Genomic DNA, 17162 nt, shown 5'->3' on the forward strand with positions numbered 1-17162 from the left:
TGGTGAGAGTGAGAAAGAGAGAAGGGTCAAGGATAATTAAGAAAAAACAAACAACAGATGAGGATTTCAACCAGAATCAGTTTATGGTTTATAATGTTCCATTGAACAATCTGAAGACTTCAAAACATTCAGCTGTGTAGGATGCCCCTTAGTGGCTGAATAAAAATACTGTTGACAGATAAATAATTTTAAACACTAGAAAAGAAAAACAGCATTTGTGTTTATTAAGTGAGAAAAGAAGGAATTTAAATACTTTCACACACAKAAGAGCTACAAAGACATGTTTATGCAAATTCTCAGAAATAAAATTTGGAAACTGGTGACAGCAACAGAATATTCCTGAATAAACTATTATATTGAGTGAGAAGAACAAGAGAACAAGGGGAAAGGAGAGAAAGAAAAAAGGTCAATCTATTTTTATTTTAATCAGAATGTGTGTTATGGGATGAGTGAGTTTTGTTGAACTCTGCAACAACAACAACAATAAAAATCCAATATTTTTACTGTTTATTTCCTAGAGTAGAGAGTTTCTGTACAGAACACYGAAGTTAGCTGGTTTGGTGTCAAAGCTCCTTTCTAATAACATACTTCTGGTGCAGTCTGCAGCTATTTCTGCTGTTATATAAGGATACCAAAACATGATACAATGGCTTAACATTTCTACACATAAGGCATGAAATGKTTAAGACTCAACAATAAAGTATAGAATGCACAAATCCTGTGATACAATTCATATATATAGTTAGATATAACAGTATGAAGAGTCTCTGAGTCTTCATTTGCTCTAAGACTTGTCATGAAGAGCATGCTTCCACGTTGTCTCCTCAAAACAAGTCTCTGTATAGGAGCCTATTTGTAAAAGCTGTAATAAGGTGACCTTAACAGAGCATTGTGCCCCCATCTATATCTTTATCCCTATTSTGACTTTAGCTATGCTTTAGCTATGCTGCAGCTTTAAATCCTCTATGTATGCACTGGATAATGAAAGAAATCCATTCTGTTAGTCATTATTCTTTTTTCTTTCTCAAAGAAATATGTGATTCTTCTCTTTTATTTTTTTTTGCATGTAGAAATCAGGACTGCAAAGTGTCTTCCAACCTCCAGACTGATAACTGAGAGCGCGAAGCCGCTCATCGGCACTGCTGACATGAGGCTCACTGCTTGAGTCACATCCCAACGCGGATCAAAGGGTCAAGGGAAGTCTCTTTGCTCGAGCTAGCTGGTGCGTGCTGTAGCTGGATATGCTGATCCCAAACATTCCCAGGAGCACGGCTGTACGCTGCAGCAGCGTGTCTGTCGAGTTGATAACTATTTTTCCTGCAGCTTGAGTCTATGGGAAAAAGAGGGCAAGTTACTTGCTGATTCTGCTGAGTACCATAAGGAGGCAGGTCTTTGGAACCCACTTTTTTTTTTTTTTTTTTTTGTCTTCATTATGTTTAAGAGAGTACGACTGTACTTTCTGCTGAACAATACCTGGCAGAAACAAATGCACATTTTGGAAGGTGACCCTTTTTATCACTTTGCAAAGCAAAGGGAAATTTTCTGATATAATTTTTCATTCATTTGTAAGTCTCTGATTTCAGTGCCTTTAATGGGGTTCTTCCAGCTATTTGGCTGAGTTTTTATTTGGCTGAATCAGGCTTAGAGTTTTAAGAATAAAGGAAATGGATTTTCCTTTTCTATGAAATACAAAGACCTCTTCTCCCAGATTAGCTACTGTGCATACTGTGATTAGCTACTGGAGCAGCTCACTTCAATATCAGTTGTTAATTCAGGAAAGCAAGGCTAAAGGGGATTGGTGACATCTTTCTTATTAACTCAATGGCTAGAACTAGACCATTGACACAAGCTTTAACACCCTCTCATCAACAAATCTGGCAAAGAACTAGGCAATGCCAAACAAAGGGAAGAATAAATTACTTAATAATTATCTGAATAACAATTGAAAAATAAATTAAGCTAGTACTGCTTGCCTAACACATACAGTACACTGACCAAGAAGCAGGAACATAGCTGCATAGAATATCTAGAAAGCAAACCACAAATTCTTATTATGAGAATTATAATTATACTGACACTGTAAGTTAAAACATATCATGGATATTTCTAGCTGCAGCATTTCTTTTGTGAGATAATGATTTAGCCCTGCCCAAAGCTTTGGGTTTTACTCTTTCCCTTGCACTCCGTGGATGGACTGCATGGCACCACTGCAGTGGCTGACACAGGAGCTCCTGCTCAAAGGAGCCTGATTGTCACCTCCAGATCACAGGAATTCTGTGCAAGTGCAAATAGCCACAGTTCTGAGCTTGGACCTTGACAACGTGAATGACTGTGTGGCTACTTCAGCAGGGGCATAAATAAAGACAATAGAAATTCCCAACAAAAGTACTATGCAAGGCGATAACATAAGATACAGGGGCAGACATGAAGAACTCGCTGCGAGGACTGCCGCACAGCACTCCTAGCTTAGCCATACCACCCAAAAAGTCTAGGCTCTATGATTTTGGATGCAGGTCACAGAGTTAAGAGCTGGGAGATTCTTGAGCAAAAGAACGTACGCCCCACAAATATCAAAATATGGCCAACATTACACATGTCCTTCTTTAGAATATATTTTTTCTATGACTCTTTTATTCTCTTTTATTTAGCCGATTTAAAACATTTTCTATCCATGCTTTCATTTGTTCTTCATATAATAATCCATTTGCTGGTCCCTTGGTCTTCCAGAGGCAATTACTGTTTGAGATTTCTTTACCATAAGTATAAAAGTGAGTTGACGATTCACTGATAGTTCCTTTTATTTGGAGTCCCATTATCCTCATTCTTGTTAACATTTTCCTACAGCCCCAAATACTCAAAGCCATTGCAATCTAAAAGGATGGCAAAATAATTACTGTTGAAGTAAGTGCTAAAGAAACATAAGCTGTATCCACCTCCAAGTATTCTTCACTAGGCATTCCAGAATAGTACTAATTATCAAGAATTATCCTAATTCATTTACTTTCAAGCAGATGTCTGTGTAAGATGTATATGAGTAGTTACAAAAGCCTACCCACCAGAAGCCATTGCTCCCTTGGGTTGGTCACACAATAACACGAGATAAAATCTGTCTGATAAAGACAGATATTGGTAATTCAAAGATCTAATTAAAAGAGGGAAAAAAAGGACAGAATTTTCATACCTGCAATAACCTTATATACCCAGGTGTCATTCTTCGCAGACGAATAACCATTGTATCTGTCCTTGTAGAAATTCAGCCCTACAATTCTAGAACACAGAAAACATTACTATTTTTTAAATTGACCTATTAATGAAACAGAAGATTAAATCTAGTATGGTTTGTCATAATGCAAAAAACACTGTAAGAATGAGCATATGCAAACTCTCTTTTCCTCACCTGGTGCTTTTCCCTGCCAGGCCATTACCTGCTCCCGCCCTGCTAGTATATAAAGCTCAGCTCAGTTACATAAGCTGTCACATGGGATCTATCCGTGGAGCTTAGGTGTTGGCAGGGGCTGTGACTGGCTTGCCTGGGGCTAGGTATGTCTGCAATATTGGAAGGCTCTCTGGGAATGTCTGGAGCTCATTAAGAAAGCAAAGCAACAGCTGACCTCCTTAAGAAAAAAAAAAAAAAAAAAAAGCCTAAGCCTGTTTTATAGATAGCCCTGGACATAAAAAGGGCAGTCATTAGAGCATTTTGTAGTGTACAGTGACAATGCAAATAGGATTTGAGTGCTTTTGTATAACTTAGAAACTATATTTATACCGCTGCTTGACTGTGTGGGAAGTTTAATTCAGCTATGACCCAGGTTGAAAGGATGTTCCCATGTATTAATAGGGTTATATGGAGACACATACAGAAGTAAGATCTCTCTCTTCTGATGGCATTCTCCTCCACATGGTATTCTGCATATTCTTGACTCCTTTTTCTAATGGTAAGAATTTAATATTTAAGAAAAACCCCAAACCCAGTATTTATCATTACTCTTATCACTGTATTTTCTTACTGAGATTTCTTTTCACTGTAGTGAGCTTGGACTCAGTTCTGCTCCTGGGTTACACAGTGTGAAAAATGCCAGAAAATCTGATCAGYGAAGTTAATTTATTTAGGCTGTGCTGGGAAAGCTTCTATCTCCCCATCATCAATATATGCAACCTAGAATAACGATGGCAAGGCAGAATTTAGTTCCAATTATACTCATATTTCTAAACACGCAGGGCAAAATCTTCAAGTGATGTAAATCAGYACAGCACCAGTGAGCAGAGTGAACCCGCATCAGTTTTCTTCAGAAGTGTTCAGCAGAACAGCAYTGGTCTACACCCCTTTGGTCTCTCTCTAGTAAGGCAATCTAAAGCTTATTTGGAGACTTATTCCTTCTACAAAACAACAAAATCATGAAATGTTTCTGTTCTACATTAGGTATTTCACAATGACGTCAATCATCAAGACTTATTGTCATTCACTCACTTCTTGCTTAATTAATCCTATATAAAGGAATGGAGTGGTGTTATTCTGGGGCTCTGGGTTACATAAGAGAGCAGGAGGACTAACTTTTCTCTCACTGCACCACGTTTATAACATACGAAGTCTGCAGGCATCAGCAGAGTCATGTCTCATACATATACACAAAAAAGTAGCATAAGTTGAACCAGCTCTAAAGTATCACAAAGTGATTGAGGTTGGAAGGCACCTCTAGAGATCATCTAGTCCAACACCCCTGCTCCAGCAGGGACACCCAGAGCACGGGGCACAGGGTGGCATCCAGGTGGGTTTTGAAGACCTCCAGAGAAGGAGACTCCACAACCTCCCTGGGCAGCCTGTTCCAGGGCTCTGTCACCCTCACTGTCAGGAAGTTCATCCTCACCTGGAGATGGAACTTCCTGTGTTTCAGCTTGTACCCATTGCCCCTTGTCCTGTCACTGGCCACCACTGAGAAGAGCCTGGCCCCTTCCTCCCAACATTCTCCCCTCAGGTACTTGYACATGTTGATCAGGTCCCCTCTCTGTCTTCTATTCTCCAGGTTAAACAGGCCCAACTCACTCAGTCTCTCATCATAAGATAGATGCTCCAGTCCCGTAATCATCTTTGTTGCTCTCCACTGGACTCTCTCTCGAAGTCCCGCATCAATTTAAATTCCACATCAATTTAAATACTAAAAGTAGGCGATGGGGAAACTGCCAGCCTGGTCCACTGGGTACATTGACTCCCTGCTAAGGCACAACTGCCGAATACCCCCCAGGGAAACAATCAACACAGTTGAGAGAGAACTGAGGGGAAGAGAGAGACTTCCCAGCTCAGCTTCAAATGACACGGGAACACAGAACCCCAGTATTAAGGGGAGGTCTTCAAAACCCGCCTGGATGCCACCCTGTGCCACATGCTCTAGGTGTGCCTGCTTGAGCAGGAAGGTTGGACTAGATGATCTGTAGAGGTCCCTTCCAACCTTAAATATTCTGAAATATTCTGAAATATTCTGAAATATTCTGAAATATTCTGAAATATTCTGAAATATTCTGAAATTACTAAATCCAAATCACTGTGCTTGTACAATGAGTGTGGCATTGGAATCTGAACTATGCAAACAAAAATACATCTCCTGTTTTTGTTTCTGACCGTTTGCAACATGCTACCTTTTCCACACATACAAAAAAGAACAGCTAGGATTGCTTCCCAAAGCAGGTTATAGCCTCAAGTTTCATAACTTGAATTCTTGTGGAAATACAGAGAATGATGGATTTTCTTTTTGATTTCTGGTCTTGCTCCTATTCAAAGAAAAACATATTTTCCAATATCTTGACTTAAACTACCAGAATTTCAGTAGTTGAAAAAAAAAAAAAAAAAAGCATCTAAGCACTAGCATTTTTTTTGCATAATTCTTTCAGTTCAGAGATTGAAAGCAAATGGAGAAACAAAGGTCCTGTGCTACTGTATTCAGAAATGGACAGTTTTATACTGCTTCTTTGTGCTAAAAACAAAAGCAAAGAAAAGCACTAAAGGAAAGTGCCTTGAGCACTATAACTGGCCTTAAAAAAAGATTCCTGGACATCCTCAATGCTGCTAAACTGTAGAATGTTTTATGTAATTACAAATATCACAAATATCATCTTCCAAAAAATTAACATGCCCAACTGGATGTAGAAAGGCCTGCCTCAGGTCCTCTGAAGGTTCAGGTCTCTGAGAACTGAGATTCCAGCCTGACATTTTGCATGGGAAAAAAAAAAGACATGAACATTCCCCTCCACAACCCATTCCTGGGCAGGGAGATGGGATAATGGAACGGGAAAACCACAAACAGAAGTGGTTCTCCTGGCAAATAAATGAAGATCTGACTTTCAGAGCAGACTACGAGCTCCATTCATCTGTCTTCACTGCTTGATGCAACCACTGCTTTCTAGGAATCACCATGTAAAGCAGCAAACTGTGTGATATCCTCCCTCCTCCACTTCCCTATCAGAAATCCAAAGGTGATGGGCACTTTGAACCAAGCTGTCAGTATTTACAACTTGGTGCTCTGTTTCCAATAAAGGGAAAATCAATATCGGAGTTAGATATATCTTTGGCATAGTCTTGTTATCTCACAAAACCAGGCTCAACTTCCCTGGTTTTCCATGATGCTTATTTCCCAGCTCTTTCTCCAGGTTATTTTTCAGTGCATTTCCTTTATTTTCATCCTGAAGAAAGGGCAGCTATTTCAACAATATCCTCTGCAGCAACACCTGACCTTTAGAAGCTTCTCTTCAGCAAAGAGGCATAGACTGGTTTCTTCTGCTGATATTCCTTCTGCTGTGCTTTCTTATTTCTTTTTTTCTTTTTCCCTCAAATTCCTAAAAATTGTGCAGCTATCATGAAGCAGATGGAGAGAGAAAAGAGGCAAGGTAGGAGAGTGCACAAGTGAAACCACACATGGTGTTAGGTAGTCTTAAGAGCTGTTTCTCTTTCACCTGTGTGAAGTCCTTGCTGCTGGCTTGCAGCCAGCATGTTTTTATTGCACAAAGGAAGGTGAGACAGGTTCACGTGCACCAAGACCTATTGGTGGGGTCTGCAGCTGGTGGCATGCATTGGCTGCAGTGTTGAAAGTCACTTTTTGGCAAAATAAAATAGAGGAGAGAAAATTCAAAAAAGCGAAAAATGAAAAACTAGCCTCAGTGACCAASAGGAAGAGCAATGATGGGGACCCAATGTGAACAGCCTCCTCYAAGGCCATGAGAATGACGGTGAGAGAGAAGATCCAGACACCAACAAGGGGGAAATCTCATCCCGGAGGCTCTGGGAAACCCTGCGTGACATCTGGGGTGGCGGGTGCCCAGGTGCCAGTGGAAGGCTGGTTATGCAGCTGCAAGCACAGGGCTCCTGTCAACACACAGCCTATGGGGATGTGTGTGCGTGTGTGTACGGCATCCATCCATTCACTGGGGTCTGCGACGTGCTCCAGGAATTTCCCTTCAAAAAACAGAATAGCAACAGAAAACAGCAACAAATCTTACAAATCTTCCTTAGCATACAACCATATGACTAATCTTGTGCTTTTTACTTTGTTATTAGATATGAGAGTATTTCCTTGAAGATAATTCATGCATTATAAATATTAAAGAAAACCAAAAACCCTAAGTTGAATGGAAAAAATAAATAAATGTAAATAAAATTTCCGGGGTTAGAGCACTGGACACCGCCAACTCATAGAAGATAGATACGACCTAGCCCCAAAGAGCCTGCAATCCTTGTGGAAGCAGATGGATACAAGCAGATGGGGAAGTACATGGAAGCAAAGAGAATGCACTGGTTGGCATGTGAGGCAATGTTCTCAGCTCACTAACAGTGAAATTGTTTCCAATTTTTTTGTAGGCGTTGCAGCAAAGAACTCTGTGAAGGAGGGATCTGAAAATGTTTAATGAGTTTTATGCTTCTAAGACAGGCCCAGAACAGGAGCAAAGTTGTATTGCTGCATTATGCATTAGTGTCTTTGTGGAGCGCAAAATCGGGAAAATGTATTGGAATATCTTGGATATACAGAAATGGGAAATACCATCATTAAAAGAGGGCTGGAAGTATGTGAATTGAGTCATAGATAGATGATCGTGAATAACTGCGTCCTCAAAGTCTTCTAAGATTATGGTTGGATACCTGCAAGAGATTGCACTGCTGAGGCTTTTGGAGTTACCAACCAAGTGGCTTAAACTACTCATTTTTATTTCGTACTTAGAATTGACTAGTTCACTTACTGCAACTGAACTACCAAGTGGTAACTCGTGCATTTGTAAAACCAGGAGTTTGTATCTGTACACACTGCTGCAGGCTCTGTATTCTGAGATACTACCTTTGATACTATATACTACAAATACTACCTTTGGTAATAATGAGAAACAGAATAATAGAAATGGGAAAAATTAGTAGCATAAAAGAAAGTTAATTTCCAATATGAAGAAAGGAGAATGCTGCTATGAAATGCAAATTTTATGTTAGAAAATATTTAAGATTTTATCTGTTAGAAAATACAGAAAAAACAAACTTGGATATATGTTTTGATCAAATGATTACTATGAGCTCTTATGGTTATGCAGTTGTGGAAAAGCAAGAAGTAATCCTGGTATGTATTCCCAGAGCATTTCCAAGTGTGAACTTCACTGTCTAAGGCACTCAATAGCATAACACATCTGGAATACAGTTTCTGGCCACTCTGTGCAGTCTCCTTTCACCAAGCCTTAGACCTCTGCAGTGCAGATGTCTGTCTCTGAGGTATTTAGACTGAGCTCCCACTGTAGCTTATCCCTTTAGGTAAGATTAAGATAAGGTAAAGAAGTGATGAGTGATAATATAGCTAGTCCAGACAAAGACATCAGTGACACAGAGACAGTCACATGAGTTGCACCCCATTGATGAGAATAGACAAATTCAAAGAGAGGCAGGTACGAAGGACTATTGAAATGACCGAGACAAATGAAAAGTATGTATTACAAGAAAAGCTATAAAGAAGATGTCTTGTTTCATCTTGCAAAATGAAGACTGGCAAGAATACAACTCTTCCCTATGGATAGGTAGGGGAAGCAGAAAAACAGAATTGCTGTATAGGCCAAAGGCCAATATTGCACAACGAACCAACCAAATCTACACGTGAATGGACTTAGTGTGGAAAGAAGAATGCTTATGATCAAGTGTGGGTTTCTGAAACTCCCAGGCAAGAGAGAAAAAAAGATGAAATAGTTTTAATGTACAATCTGGCTCTTCTTCTCTTAATGTCCCAAGGCCCTGTGACATTGAATAGAACTATCCTATTAACTAATATCACATAATGTAACAGTTGGAAAGGCAGGTGCAGAGATTTATATAATAGACCTTCCACTTCCTTCTTAGCTGTTTAAAACCACAGACACTGTAAGGATCAGACGACAGGAAGTGGTTTCCTTTAAACAATGATACTGCTATTGTAGTGTCTAGTGGAAACAAGTTGACGGTTTTATGGCAGTGTGAAAGTACTCAGAAAAAAATTGCTCTTAGGTTCCTAGTAAAACAAAGAGTAGTAATAGAATTCACTCTCATTCTTATTTRTATTGTATCATGCAGTTTATCTGGGGTGCATATTGGCAGGAAGGTTTATCTACATTACAACTCCACTGTGCAGGTGAGCATGTCGATGTGTTTTGTATCTCCCCGTCTTTGGTTGCCTTGTGTTTCATTGAGGGACCTGGAGTTATTTAGTGTGGAGAGGAAGAGGCTCCAGGGAGACCTTATTGCTTTCTACAACTACCTGGAAGGGGGCTGTAGTGAGGCGGGGGTCGATCTCTTCTGCAGAATAACTGCAGGCAGGACAAGAGGAAATGGCCTCAAGTTGTACCAGGATTGGTTCAAGATAGACATTTGGAAGAATTTATACATGGAAAGAGTAGTCAGCCACTGGAACAGGCTGCCCGGGGAAGTGGTGGAGTCACCATTGCTGACAGCGTTGAAGAAATGTGTAGGTGAGGCACGTAGGGCCATGGTTTAGCAGGTAGGGTGCTGAAGGGTTTACAGTTGGAACTCGAAGATCTTGAAGGTCTTTTCCAACCATAATGATTCTGTGCTTATGGGAGGGTTCACATCTGGGAGACTGTGACCAGACTTCTAGGAGAGGTCCAGAGTCCCAGCTAACGCAGTGTGCAACAGAGCTCTCCTCTTCCTGCASTTCCAAGGCACTGACTCGCAACCACTCCAGGATCCAGAGCATGTGTCAGTCACTGATCTTACTTCAGCAGTAAGTGAAATCCTGACAGTTGCTTATGAAGAGTGGTGGATATAATCAGGTAACACAAGGATATTTTCCAACGACCAAGGCACTGCTGATCCGGCTAGGGAAGCATACGGAGGACTTATGGCTATATCTGGATTCAGAAGCCTTGTGAGACACATCACACCCCAAGAGCACAACCGCTCCTGTGACTGTGTGTGTCACGATGGGGTGTTATTTGTTGCTGTACAGGAGTGACATACAGTAGTTCCTCTTTTGCAAACAACCAGTTTCTCCTGTAAGCAGCCTGTAATTTCTCTTCCATTTAGAAGGGATGAAGCAAAGAGGATTGGGCTTTTTGGGGAATAAAACACATGCTCTTTCTCTTCTCTGCTCTACARTCTGCCAAAATGGGAGTCTTCATCGGATACCCACGAGACAGAGGCTCCTGCACCAYGTTGAACATGTTCTAGTCCTCCTTTCTGTGAGTGTTTTCCATCAGGAGAGGAATTATATTGCAATCTGCGAAGAGAACAGATCTTCTTTTTGCCTCCCTTGCTGCCTTTATGGCTGAGGAGGTAGAAAGCCTGGCTGTCAGCCTCCACGGCCCCTTGGGCATCATTCCCTCCATCCTGCAGAGCTTCACGGATCATGAGAGGCTCCACTGCAACTTCGCAGAGATCTTCTGCAGCTTGATACACAGTGTGCAGCTACGGTAACCTTTAGGTTTTTAGGGYTGTTACCTATCCAGTGCATTGCCTCACACTATATGCAGCTTCATGGAAGCTTTTCAAACATGGTTTGGAAAAAGCCAGACGGATCAAGCCCTTGCAGATATACCAGATCTTCACGGTGATTCACACAAACGAGGCACCTTCAGAAGCAGCATTCTGAAACACAGTTCCAGAAGGTGCAGGTTTTTGGTTCATGGAAAGCCACGAGATCTTCTGTAGCACCTGTGGATGACTGGAAGGCTTGGGAAAAACTGCTGTATTTTTTATGTATGAGAAAGACCCTAACATACGGTATCTTATAAACTGTAACTTGTTTTTCCCTAGTTAGGGACTCACCTCTTAGTGCAGAGCCATGGTGCAAAAAATCATAAATAATAATAATAAATACATGCGGTAACAACATTTGGGGTACCCAAATTCTGAAAAGAGAAAGGAGGCATTCCAAGAACATGGAGGCATTCAAAGCATGGCCATGATTTATTTCTGGTTGWTAAGCACTGATTTACAACAGCAGCACACAACTCCAGTCAATCATTTTACCGSTACATCTCTTTTCAAATAATTTTTTTGATAGTCAAATTGTGTGGGTAAGTATACTCCATATGGTTTTATAAATTATGAGTCATGAATCCTACAAAAATATATATTTTTTTTCTGATGCCAACTTTAAAACCCCCAAAGTGTCTGTTCTTCTTCCTAAACAAACCTGCAGAATCTTCTTTTTGGAAGGACTGAAACTTGTTCTGTATGTGTTCACTGTTAAAATTTATCTGGTATTATCAAGATGCAGAATTCTATTTACATTTGTTATTACTGCATAAACAAATGTATCTGAACAAATATATCTGAGAAAAAAGATCTCAAATCATTCTTCTCAAGTCTCCTTTAGCATTCTGTTAGGATAATTACTTATATTTGGCAATAATAGATACCTAGCTCTACAACACTGACAAATGGTTTGTAACTCAGATAATGCAAATGCTTCAATTCATCCTTGCAGATATCCAGACTTGAATCCATTCTGCTTTGTGCTGTGTATTTCCAATGCAACAGGCTATTGAATTAGCCCAACCAAAATAGACAAGGTCTGTAAATCCTCTTCTAAGACTTCTAATCCCTTATTAAGACATCTGCTTTCTTTTTTTTGGAATGGCACTGAGCCAGCAGAGTTGTGACCATTCAACATAATCAGTAAGATATTTTTAGGCATCATCCTGTGCAAAGGTACATGTCTTATATTGTGACCTCTAGCTGAACACTGAAAGATTCTCTCACCAACTTAAACAGAGGGTAAATTGTCTATGAGGCAAACAGAGCRTGACAAATATATTAATCAAAAAGTATCATTTCTATAATGTTTATTTTTCCATTAGGCAGTCCTTATTCTGATTAACTGCTGTGGCTGCCTTAGCGTGAGGCCAAGCAGAAATGATTAAAACAATTTAAATTACTTAACAGTGGAAAGCAAACATGAGGGGAAGCACAGTGCACATCTGCACTTAACCGTGTCGCTCTGGACTTACCACTGAATTCTCTTCTGAGATTTTATTTCCCACGACACAACAACAACAAATCACTTGGAGCAGATGGTATTCACCTAAGAGCTCTAAAGCCACTGAAGGATGAAATAGCAGCACTGCTGTCTGCACCGCGTTGTCTCTCACTTGGAATTGTCCTAGTATCGGAGCACTAGAAGGTGGCAAAAAGGTGGATTTTTATATGGGATTCCTGGGGTGATGAGAGGAATTACAGACCAATGAACCTTATGTCCTTATTCAGCAAAGCAGTAGAACTATTCWAAGGGAACAGGCACATGGAAAATTATACTGGGAAGCAGCCAATTAAGCTTGTAAGTTGTATTTTGCCAGCCTACTGTCATTTTTTTTTTTGAGGAATCAAAGAATAAATGGACGAGGTGTGCTAAAGTCAACCTGAGAAGGTCCCTTAAAAAAGCTTTTAAGGCTTGGAGTCTTATGTTTGAAGAAGAAAGATCCTCATTTGAATGAATAAGCAATAAAAAGACATAAAAGAAAAAAAAGGGAACGGATGGTTTGCATGCTGCAARGAAATCATCAATTGAATCCAGTGGCAATTTGTACTGGGACCTTTTGGGGCAAATTCCTAAATGATCTGGAAAATGATCTGAATTCCCTCATGAACAGCGAGAGAACAGAGATTGCAGGTTTTACAAGAACTGAAATTAAAAGCTGACTGTGAAGAGCTACAGTAGGACATCCTGAATAACTGTGTGATAAAATGACAAATGAAATTCGATGTAGGTTTGGGAAAGTGGCATATTGGGGAAAGAAGTAGTCTCCACTTTAACTACCTCTCTCTCCTTAGAGATCCTTGCCCAATACCATGTCGACTTTGGGACTTTTACCTTCCAGGTTTCCTACCATTCTCACGTGAAAGTGMAAATCTTGGGCTGTCCACACGACTGTGGTTCAGCACGCAGCCAAGCAGGTCTGGGAATCACAAATGCAGCCAAACGCATCTCTCCATCACTCCTGCTCACATCACCCCAGTAAGTTGCTGCTGYTTCCTGCTTCCCAGGGCCCGACCAGGCTCAGGTTCATCCTACGGTACCTGTGGGGTAATCTGAGACTGTTTTCCACTTAGAGAAAGAGGGCTGACCTCCCTACATGTGTTATGGGACAAGATCTTGCAACTTACGGAGAAACAGATTGGCAGGGGCTTCTAGAAACACAGCAGTGACCTAATTATTTGTGTCTAAAGCACCTGCCAAGGACAACTGAAATGGTTGGCTCCATACCTAACTCTGATGGGTTTTGCTTATGCATAAAGGAATCAGATTGAAAGAATTCTTTCTCCTAGGGCATTTTCACAGGAGCGCTGTTTTTTTTTTTTTTTCTCCTTCCTAAAGCTTTTAATGTAGGGAAGAACAAAAAACCTACTGGGCTCCACAAACCATGTTCTGTGTTAGCTCTGAACCAGGCTCTGGCAGTGGGAGGCTGCTTCCTATTTTTATGAGTGGGGCTTAAAATGTCACRGTCATATTCTCAGACAAAGCTGCAGGACTGAGTTCACCAGTTTAATTCACATTAAGAAAACAAATCAGTGTATATTTCTGCAATGTCTCTTCTCTCTTTTACTGTTTTTGAGATGAAACCTTTCAGATTTCCCTTCTGCCTTCTAACTGAGGGCTCCTGCAGCTGATACAGAAATGGATGCTTACAGTTATGTTTTAAAATCGCTTTTGCTTCACGTTCAGTTCCTGCACTAACTAGCCCTGCTGCGACTTTGTTGGCTTTTGCGCTGCCACACTGTCACCACTCCTTTGGTTTTGCCTTCTGCAGCTTTGAGGACAGACTGTGAAACAGCCTCGACTAAAGGGAACGATGAACGTGACCAATAACTGCCCTGAAGTGGGAATCCTACAAGCTGTTCCGACACAAGGAACCTCCTGAGAATCTGTCTCTGTTGCTTTCTGGCCAGTGACAGCTCTGGGCAGAGAGCAATTAGGGGCTCTGTTCTGCGCTCACCAGCTCCAATACTGCTAATTTACCGAAGCCGGCATTTTCCTTCATGCTGCATCCACCTTTTTTGCCAGCTGGCACTCAGTGAGCGGAGGAATTTCAGAGTCCAACTGCACTTAGGTGCCTGAGAATCATACGAGGAGAGACTGAGTGAGTTGGGCCTGTTTTCTCTGGAGAATAAAAGGCTGAGAGGGGAYCTGATTAACATGTATAAGTCCCTGAAGGGTGAATGTAGGGAGGAAGGGGCCAAGCTCTTCTCAGTGGTGGCCAGCCACAGGACAAGGGGCAATGGGTTTAAGTTGAAACACAGGAAGTTCCACCTGCATGTGAGGAAGAACTTCTTGACAGTGAGGGTGACAGAGCCCTGGAACAGGCTGCCCAGGGAGGYTGTGGAGTCTCCTTCTCTGGAGATCTTCCAAACCCGCCTGGATGCCRCCCTGTGCCCCATGCTCTGGGTGTCCCTGGAGCAGGGGGGTTGGACTAGATGATCTCTAGAGGTCCCTTCCAACCTCAGCCATTCTGTGATTCTGATTCTTCTCTCATACACTCACACTAAAAGGCTCAGAATATAGGAAACGTTTAAACATTTAATGCTAACACGGAGAGTTGATGGGTCTCTGCTGCATCCTGGATATCTATTCAGAGAAGGGCTCATGTGGTAACTTGAAAATTTGCATGCCACACTATAAAACTGGGAATGTAACTTCCTAAAAAAAGTTTTTAGGTCTCAAACCATTATTTTTCATCAGTAGTGAATGTGTTCATCTCCAGGCTCTTTCCTCACCTACCAGCTGGAAGAAACACAACACAGCAGATAACATACGCGACAGACACCTTCATGGGATTGCCTTTTTCGAAGACAGAGAATATACGAAACAAAACTGTGTCACATTTTGGTAACAGAACTAAGGATACGGATCACATCTTGCATGAAAAAAAACAAATACACATTTTCCTTTGATGTTTGAAAACACGGAATTTTTCAGAATAAACATTCATAACGGAAACCATTCCTGCAGAGCAACAAATTGAAAATAAACACATAATACAGAGTTGAAAGGCTATTTATTGTGAACACCTTTCAATTATTTATGCTTCTCCTTTAAACACATTTAACAAACATAATTTTATAGTTTTCTGTACAGAGCGTATTTAGTTTGGATTCTTATTTTTACAAAAAAAAAGGTTGTTCTTGTAAAAGAGTACTTAAGGAAATATTTGTGGGTAGCAGCAGAAAAGCATAATGCCCTGTGGTGTTATTCTCTTGGGAATTTACTTAGTGCCACATAAGCTTATGATTAAAAAAGAAAAACTTGAAGAAGACAACGAAGTACACAGTGAATACCGCGGGAAKCAGCTAGGTGACAATTTTCAAAAAGGAGGTAACAATAGGGAGTCATCTCTTACTTTACTGTTTCTCCTTAGATCCCCAGTATTAGTACGAGGCTCTGTTCAGCATTATTATTAATGAGGTGTAAACAGATATATAATCACAGCTGATTCAATTTGCAAATGCCACCATGATTAGCAGACAGTGGATATTAATGAAAACAGTACACCCAAACAAAACAGTCCATCACTTACTACACAGCCAAAGAAAATTAATGTTAACATGAGCAAATAGAAAGTCAAACACGTAGCAACAAGAAGTTCACAGCAGAGGCCTCTATCCTGGATGGTGATAAAGCTCAAGACTGCCGATGGGTACTTGTCCACCCCAACAAGTAACTCAGTGTGGACTCACAACACAGGCTGTGGCAGAAAGTGTAATGTGATCCATGGACCCACAGAAATGGAAAATAGCAATTAGTGAGGARCTACTTAATCTGGTAAGAAAAGCATACCACGAACAAACGGCTGGAAGAAAAATCTAGACAAATTCAAAAGAAAAAAAAATTCCACYGGTGAGAGCCATAGAGTCCTGGAATAATGATGGGAGAAGGTGTTAAATCCTCATTTCTTGATAGGACTTCCAATCAAGCTTGCATGTCTCCACAGGAGACATATTTAAGCCAAATCCACAAATTGTGATTTTGTCAGGTTCAAATACGGGGCTTCATCCTGAAACAAGAGAAAAATTTATGACCTGGGATCTAAATGAGGTCAGAGAAAATAATCTCATGTCCCTTTTAGCATTATCTTCTCCGAATCTATCAGCTTGCTGAGTGAATACAGAGAAGGAAACTTTCTGAATGACATTTGCTATCTGGATAACTGATTCACAGTAGAGCAGTAAATCACTAAGTAATAAGTAAATGTCAGAAACCATTAAGATGAATACATTCGTGCAATGCCTTTTAATTTAGAAGTTTAATTTTTTTTAAATATTTTGCACATTAATTTTATCTTGGGTAATTTGATTAATGTGAAAGGGTTAAACAGACAAGCTAATGAAATGTCGGGCTATGTACTTAGCTGAAACGTCTAGAAAAATCAATGTGCTTTGGTCTGTCAGTTAGCAGTCTCACATTTAATTGAATAACATGTCAAGTATTTTAAGCTGTTTACCAATGTAAATAGAATCCAACACTACAGTAATGGTAATAAGCTAAGATGCTTTTCCTGAATTTCAATCAGATTTGCACATGATCTTCATTTTAAGTTCCCAACATGCTCAGATACTTATCAAAGACCCATTAGGTCTATAGGGTTTGGTGATGACCCCTATTAYTCAATTCTAAATTTGCTATTGATTCACTCACTAAATGATGGGTAATGGATAATCAGTT

At 40.4% G+C, this 17162-nt stretch overlaps 1 protein-coding gene across 1 annotated transcript in view; it reads right to left on the bottom strand.

Moving 5' to 3' along the window:
• Positions 1 to 1099: 1099 nt before the first annotated feature.
• The window catches only part of ERICH1 (glutamate rich 1), a 78445-nt gene continuing 62382 nt past the window's right edge, over positions 1100 to 17162 (bottom strand). The window contains 2 exon segments of the mRNA XM_026033885.1: positions 1100 to 1330; positions 3182 to 3267. Of these exon segments, the coding sequence (XP_025889670.1) occupies positions 1167 to 1330; positions 3182 to 3267 (250 nt within the window). The 3' untranslated portion in view covers positions 1100 to 1166.

Source organism: Nothoprocta perdicaria, unplaced genomic scaffold (assembly GCF_003342845.1).
Source record: "Nothoprocta perdicaria isolate Ctin4 unplaced genomic scaffold, notPer1 scaffold_136, whole genome shotgun sequence".
NCBI lineage: Eukaryota > Metazoa > Chordata > Aves > Tinamiformes > Tinamidae > Nothoprocta > Nothoprocta perdicaria.